Source organism: Carassius gibelio, chromosome A6 (genome assembly GCF_023724105.1).
Source record: "Carassius gibelio isolate Cgi1373 ecotype wild population from Czech Republic chromosome A6, carGib1.2-hapl.c, whole genome shotgun sequence".
Lineage (NCBI taxonomy): Eukaryota > Metazoa > Chordata > Actinopteri > Cypriniformes > Cyprinidae > Carassius > Carassius gibelio.
Window position 1 is genome coordinate 19,333,338 of NC_068376.1, and position 7,756 is coordinate 19,341,093.

Consider the following 7,756-nt stretch of genomic DNA (forward strand, 5'->3'; position numbering starts at 1 on the left):
AGCTTGCTCCAGAATGGCAGCAGGTTGGTGTAAGAGCATCTGCACGCTCAGTGAGGCCAAGACTTTTGGACAACGGCCTGGTGTCAAGAATGGTGGTAAAGAAGCCAATTCTCTCCAAGAAAAACAACAAGGACAGACTGAAATTCTACTGGAAGTACAAGGATTGGACAGCAGAAGACTGCTGCAAAGTTATTATCTCTGTTGAAGTTCCCTCCTGACTGTTTGGGACATCTGGAAAATCGATTGTCTGGAGAAGAAAAGGTGAACGCTTCCAGTCCTGTGTTGTGTCAACAGTGAAGCATCCCGAGACCATCCATGTGTGAGGTTGCTTTTCAACCAAGGGAGCGGGCTCGATCATAATTCTGCCAAAATAAAGATCCGTGAATAAAGAATGGTATCAGAACGTCCTTGCAAGAGCAATTCTTCCAACGACCCATGAGCAATTTGGTGATGATTCCTGCATTTTCCGGCATGATGGAGCACCATGTCACAAAGCAAGAGTGATTAAGAAGTGGCTCGAAGATCATTAAATAGAAATTTTGGATCCGTGGCCAGGCAACTCCCTGGATCTCAATCCCTTAGAGAACTTGTGGTCAACAATAATATCGATAATAAATTATATACAGATATATAGTCTTCATGACAAAAGCACATTAATGAGAAAATTCAAGGTTCCTCAAGAACAAATCACAGGAAGTCATTCATTTTATAGACTTTATTTCATACTCTCTCTATTTATAATGGATATAGATCTTTGATTGTGCATGTGGAACACAAAAAATGTAACACTTTCTTGAAGACACAGTGAATTGGGGTATGAAACTGATGGCATTAATGCTGCAGTAAGGCATTGCTGCGTACAGTAAGGGCTAGTCTGGGCTGGATCAGGTGAATATGGGCTCTTGGGTAATTATGTGATCACTGTTGGAACGGTGCGACCTGTCTTTTCCTGAAGCTGAGAGATCCTCAAGGCAATGTCCACCAGAGGAGCCAGCATGACCTGTTCACAGTGGTCAAGAGACAAAGTTAATAATGTTTAAGAGGTTAGAAATGCTACAAATGAACTATTAGGGAACCGCATAATGAGAGAAATACAATAGGGACTTTGATTTAGAATAAATGAAAACGGATGGTCCAAACTGACTGTTTTGTATAAAAATTAGATTTTTTTTTCTTTTACAGGAACTCAAGCCGCACAACTCAGGATGAAAAGAACTGCTGGAACTAAAAGTCATCTCAGCTCAATTCTAAGCGTGTCTGAGGTTGATTCTTTAAGACTCTTGTGATCCAGTTTGAGCAGATAAAATTAAGTGCATTTGATCTTTTACCACATGTGCAGGGATGAGCATGTCAAAACTGATTACTGCGACAGCTACAACAGATTTTTTCTTTAAAATATAATAATAATAATAATAATAATAATAATAATTATTATAATAAATGCATACATTTTAAAAGAAAGAATGAGCGAATATATATATATATATATATATATATATATATATATATATATATATATATATATATATATATATATATATTTATTTATTTATTTATTTTATTTTTTTTTGTTGATAAAAGTATATGTAGTGGAAGAACAAATATTTAAACTTTTGACCAGGTTACCTGTGGGTCCTGATAAATTTTCTGGGGGTCTTTCTCATAGCTGTCAATGTAAAGCCTGATGGTTGCCCCAGCACTGCCTGTCCCGCTGAGACGGAAGATAATACGTGAGCCATCAGAGAAGATGATCCTCAAACCCTAAAAAAAGCATGAAGACAGGAAACAGGGATGAGGGCCAACATACTGTGTTTTGGAAAGCATGCACAAATTTCTATGAAATTGAGAAAGGTGTTTAGATGAAACGTTTGGTAGCACTTTATTTTACAGTCCTATTCCTCATGTACATACTATGTACCTATTATAGTAATTACAATAACTATGTAATAACTAGGTACTAACCCTGAACCTACCCCTAAACCTAACCCTACCCCATGTACTTAACTTGTATTATCAGAACTTTCTTATATAAATATACTGTAAGTACACTATAAGTACATGTTAGTACACGTACTGTAAAATAAAGTGCAACCAAACGTTTCCTAGACTGTTCATTTGGATGGCATTTTCATGAGATATTTCAAACACATTAAAGGCCATGATGAAGTTATTCTTTCAACAGCAATGCAGATCATCAGTAATTTTATCAGAGAAATCATATTAAGCAATATGTATCTACATTTAAATGTCATTTCGGTATTTGATGTGTAAAAGAACAGAGAATCAGTGGTCATAAAAAAGGATAAAATAAATGTAAATAATATATGAAATATTTCATTATACGAATAGAAAGAGCGGTTTTGTAAATAATGCTAGTGAAATTTATGACTGAATATTAAAAAAACTTAATATTCAGAATTAATTTTTTTTTATTATAATAAGAATCACATATTAGAATGATTAGAATGATCATGTGGAATCATCACGGGAATAAAAAGCTTTTATTATATGTGAAGAATCAGCTGATTTCTATATAATAAAAGTGGGCTTCATGACTAACTGTTTCTAGTTCTAATCAAATATATGACTAAATGCACATCAGAACATTAAAGTGACCTGAAATCTACAGGAGAGCTTATAAAAAACTAATTATGCAAAGGACTAACCATATAACCACTAATCATTTATGTTTCCTGATCTCATTAATCTCATCTTCATATTATTATCAGACTCACCTGTCCTTTCGAAACACTGCCATCGACAGGGTCTGTGTACTCAAAGTTATCAGCCTTCTCCACTTGATACGTTTTATCACCTGAGGAGAACTTCTGCCCTAGAAAGGCTTTATCAGACATAGCTGTCTGTAAGTGATCAATCATCTTATTCGCAGCATCAGAGTCCACCTCTTCATAGTCATACCTGAAATAGAGATTCAGGACAAAGTTTGGTGTCTTCCACAAGTCTACCAGCAGAGGGCAGCCAAGCTATAGAAAGCTCTCGATTGCAGTTACCTTGTGAAGAAGTTCCGTCCAAACTTCTGCCAGTGGTCTTTCATGATATCCTCTACGCTCTGCTTGCGAGAGGCCAGGATTGAGAGCCATGCCAGAACTGCCCACAGACCATCTTTCTCCCGGATGTGATCAGAACCTACAAAAAAAAAAAAAAAAAACCCGACTTTAAAAGGTTCTATCAAGAGAAAACAAGCTTCCTTTCATATTTTGCGATGAAAGAGCTTCAGATACTTTGAAAATGAAATGTAAGTGGTCATAAAAAACTATTTGATAACTTTATGAACTTAATGTATAACTGCTTATTTGGTGAATTTTGTTTTTATATAAATGGACCTCAGTAGAATGCTATGATAAAATTTGATATTGTTTTTGGACATATTCTAGCAAATAACATATAATTACATTTGTCTTACAGATAAAAAGTACAAATGCTACAGTGAAACATTAATAACTATGAGTAAGCTTACCATACATTGTGAGAAAATGTAAATGCTTTAACAGCACATTATTTGTCATTTTACGTTAAAGTACTGTCAAATGTACGGTTTTGCAACAAAAATTCTGAATTAGCATACAATTTATGGTGAAAAATAGCAAAAGCAGGGTCCCTTTCAAAAGACTATCCCTGCTAAACCTTTTTTTTTTTTTTTACAGTGTACTTCCTCAAAATAATCAGCATCTTCATCAAACGTCTTAGTCACTAGGCATGTGTGTGTGTGTGTGTGTATGTATATATATATATATATATATATATATATATATATTATTATTATTTTTTTTTTTTAAGTATTTACCCACCAATTTAAATACTTCAAAATAAAAGCTTTTCACCATAAAACTTCTAAGCAGATTAACAATGAGTTAAAGGGAGTCATAGCTACTCACCAGTACCAAAGCTTTCTTCACCACAGAGGGATAACTTGCCAGCATCCATCAAGTTTCCAAAGAATTTCCAGCCTGTGGGAGTCTCATAAAGCGGCATCTTCAAAGCTTTGGCAACGCTGTGTGGCGAAAAAAAAACAATATTTATGACATACTATGGTGTGTGTAGTACACACTTATTACACTTATTTAGGTATTTAAATATAGGGCTTAATCACAAAATATAAGTAAGCTTAGATGATCATACTTGTCCAGAGCACCACTGGTGGGCATACTGCGAGCCAGACCCTTCACGCCGGTCTTCTGGAAATAAGGGATGGATGTAATGTTCGCACCGATGACTGCCACAGAGTCTGAGGGGTTTACAAAGAACCCATGCTTACCCAGAACCATGTTACGATCCTGCAAAGAAAACAGCAAGAAGGGAAAAATGATGAGGTTTAACTTGAGAATAATTTCTGGTTGATATTAATTGCATAATTAAAAGCACAACTGTTACCAAAATGTTTGGGAGCAGTTTTTCAATGATTTTATTCAGCAAGGATCAACTAAATTGATCAAAACTGAGATTAAAGACATTTATAATGTTAAATAATGTTAATGGTATAATGTTAGATTTACATTAAAAATGAATACTGCTATAAATACTGAATTTGCAATTCATCAAAGTATCATGAAACAAAAAAAAAAAAATATATATATATATATATATATAATAATAATAATAATAAAAAAAATTAAAAAAAATTATATATATATATTAGTTTTTATACACCTATTAAGCAGAACAACTGTTTTTGATAATTCTCATGTATTAAATGTCTTAACTATTTATTGATTATCAAATCAGCATATCTGAATAATTTCTGAAAGATCATGTGAAGTAAGACTGAAGTAATGGCTAATGAATATTCAGCTTTGCCATCACAGGAAAGAATAACATTTTAAAAGATATTATGATAGAAAATGGTTATTTCAAATTGATATATAATATTTCACAATACTACAGAGTTTTAATTGCATGTTTCTCTATTGATCAAATAAATGAAGTCAGGGTAAGCAGAAGAGAATTCTTTTAAAAATATAAAAAACTAATCGGAGTAACCCCAAACTTTTGAATAGCAGCGTATGGGGTTGTAAACTTCAGATATAAACTTTTAAACTTACACCATCACCATCAAACGCTGCTCCAAAGTCATATTCACCTCCCTTCATAGCGTTGACCAGTTCAGCAGCATATGTTAAGTTAGGGTCAGGATGGTGTCCCCCAAAGTCCTCAGAGGGGACACAGTTAACAGCAGAGTTAGCAGGTGAACCGAGTTCTTCACATACAATCTTCTTTATATAAGGACCCACCACTAGTGTGAAGAACACAGAAAGAGGTCGTCTTCAGTTGGTTCATATATATACGGTTTATGTAAGTAGTTTGAGGTCATATTTATGTTTTTGGAGGAATAAAATCCATACCTCCATGCATTGCATCAAGCCGTACATTGATATGATTGGGCCCTGAAAGCAATTCTTTCAGAGCAGCAAAATCAAAGATATCTCTTAGCATCTCTGCATAGGATTCCACTGAGTCCACAATTTCAACTGCAAAAGATACAAGACTGTGAACCACACTGTAGACTCATTAATCAAATATGAACTAAAAATGATTTTATATAACTGGCAAATAGTAAAACAACAAAATGGTACCAGTAAAGGGCTTGAACGTGTCAACTTCAAAGGTCTGCTTGCCAATGGTTGAGAGGTCCACCTTGAGCTCAGGGCAGATGTGATATTCCTGCAGGCTCTTGCTGATCTGAAAGATTTTGTCTGTGATGCCCTCTGGTGCAGGACCTGGGAAAGACAAACAAGACAAACTGAATTTCAGTTCTATACCGTCTTTAATACTTCATCACTAACATCTGCTAACTTATGCATGCATCTCTAACCTCCACTAGATATGTTGAACTTTATGCCGAAGTCTCCGCTGGGGCCGCCAGGGTTGTGACTGGCTGTCAGGATGATCCCCCCGATGGCTTTGATTTTTCGGATCACACAGGAAACAGCAGGTGTTGACATAATCCCATTCTGACCAATGACCAGCCTGCCAATCTAAGAGATCATGGACGAGACAAGTGATGATCAACTCGTGAAAAAAAAAGATGATAAATAATAATAATAATAATAATAATAAAAAATCTCTTGAAGGTTATATTCAGAAACACACGGTTTCGTAAACCCTGAACCATAAGAGATAACAACACTGACTTTGCTATCTAGTACAATGTTTACACCACATCGACCCTATTGATGTGTCCTTGTGATTTACAGAACACACATATACTATGGACTGTTACACAACACTGCAACTGCATTGCAATCAATGGCTAGTGCATATTCATAAAGAATGAAAATGTACTACTTAAAAAGTGATGCAAAAACGGTGTTCTGTACCGATATATCTTTAATACAGCACTCATGCCGTGCAGACTAGGGACGTGACAGCAGGCACGCCTCCTCCACATCATGGTCTCTGCTACAAGACTGCTTCTGTTAAAGAAATGCTCACGCCCTTACAAGACGCTGCTGCAAGTTTTTTCTTTCTAAATTAATTGCGATCTGCAACATGATGAGACGGATGTTGTGACGTCAACACGCAGCGGCTCCTGCTTTTGGCAGTGCGTGAAATGTCAAAGGTGTCCCAAAACAGTTCAGCTTAAAAGATCACGGAGCTCGTTTGCTTCAAGTCAGAATCATTTCCGCGAGTCGGTTCTTTTGAACAGCTTGATTTATTGAATCAGAACATAAGATTCTGCGATTCATTTACGTTATGCTGCAGCAGTTGCATCATCAATTCATCCCTGGTATCAAACAAATAAACTGATCGTGATTATTATTTAGTTTTTGTTGGTTGTTTCATTAACACGGGTGTTATTAAACCAAATCCCTCATTCCTGCATTTTGACTCGGACATGAACCGACAAGGTCTGGTTTAATGATAACTGATTCAGTCCGACTCGAGTACGAATCGTTCAGTTGTCAATGTTGCAAACTGATTCATTGAAAAGATCCGACTTAAATGAACGGGTCGTTCACGAATTTATCGCAGTGTGGACAAGATTATTCCCCAGCGAGAATTATTATGTAACGTTTATAAATATGTATGCAATGTATTTGGAACACTACGATAAAAAAATGCATAAGAAATTTGACCTTGCTGTTTTTTTTTCCATGGAGTTTTGAAAGCATGCATGGCAGAGCACGACTGCAATTGATTGAAGTAACGTTATCGGTTTTACAATGAACTTGTAACTAGTGTTAATGACTATACAGAGCCACCCTTTCCTATTCAAGTAAATAACATTTGTTACATGCCACTTTTGCATAAAATTACGCTTCGAATTCGGCCAATACTAACCCCATTAGCTGCGGCAATCTGGACGATCAGCTGAATAGCGTCTTTCATGAAGAAGCGTCCATCTCCTCCAACTACCAGGGTGCCCTCCTGTCTCTGAGCAGGGTCAGTGGTGGAAATGATACTCTGGATAAAATTCTCCGCATAATGCTGGTTCTGCTGGAACACAGTCACCCTCTTTCTCAAACCGCTTGTTCCGGGTTTTTGATCGGTGTATGGTTTGGTCTTAATAACCGTAATTTTCACCATGTTGCAGCAGCAGTCAGTGTCTGTCACTACTCGTATCCGGGTGCCCAGGCAGAGGGATGTGCGTTCATCACGTAGCTTCTCTATTCACACATTGGCCTTTTGCCACTTAAACGGTCACGCCCACATTTAAAGAGACAGTTAAACCATTTATGACGTCTGCAATACTTGTGTACAACCTTCAAGAAATTGATGTTATAGTAAAAGGTTCTTC

The 7,756-nt window shown here is 36.2% G+C and overlaps 1 protein-coding gene across 1 annotated transcript; it reads right to left on the bottom strand.

The window, feature by feature from the left end:
* Positions 1 to 700: 700 nt before the first annotated feature.
* LOC128015626 (phosphoglucomutase-1-like) lies at positions 701 to 7,610 on the bottom strand. Its single transcript, XM_052599637.1, has 11 exons — positions 7,300 to 7,610; positions 5,831 to 5,993; positions 5,592 to 5,735; positions 5,361 to 5,486; positions 5,061 to 5,251; positions 4,141 to 4,295; positions 3,897 to 4,012; positions 3,012 to 3,147; positions 2,736 to 2,919; positions 1,627 to 1,761; positions 701 to 1,000 (listed from the first exon to the last, which is right to left on the bottom strand). The coding sequence occupies exons 1-11, from the start codon at positions 7,543 to 7,545 to the stop codon at positions 911 to 913; spliced, it is 1,686 nt and encodes a 561-aa protein (XP_052455597.1). The 5' UTR covers positions 7,546 to 7,610; the 3' UTR covers positions 701 to 910.
* Positions 7,611 to 7,756: the final 146 nt, after the last annotated feature.

What these genes read in the sequence shown, in the direction of transcription:
- LOC128015626 (XM_052599637.1), bottom strand. Translation starts at nt 7,545, where the DNA reads ATGGTGAAAATTACGGTTATTAAGACCAAACCATACACCGATCAAAAA. An exon ending in GTTCAACATATCTAGTGGAG is followed by an intron (nt 5,736 to 5,830) that starts GTTAGAGATGCA and finishes TGTCTTTCCCAG; the next exon opens with GTCCTGCACCAGAGGGCATC. An exon ending in TGAAGAAAGCTTTGGTACTG is followed by an intron (nt 3,148 to 3,896) that starts GTGAGTAGCTAT and finishes TTTTTTTTGTAG; the next exon opens with GTTCTGATCACATCCGGGAG.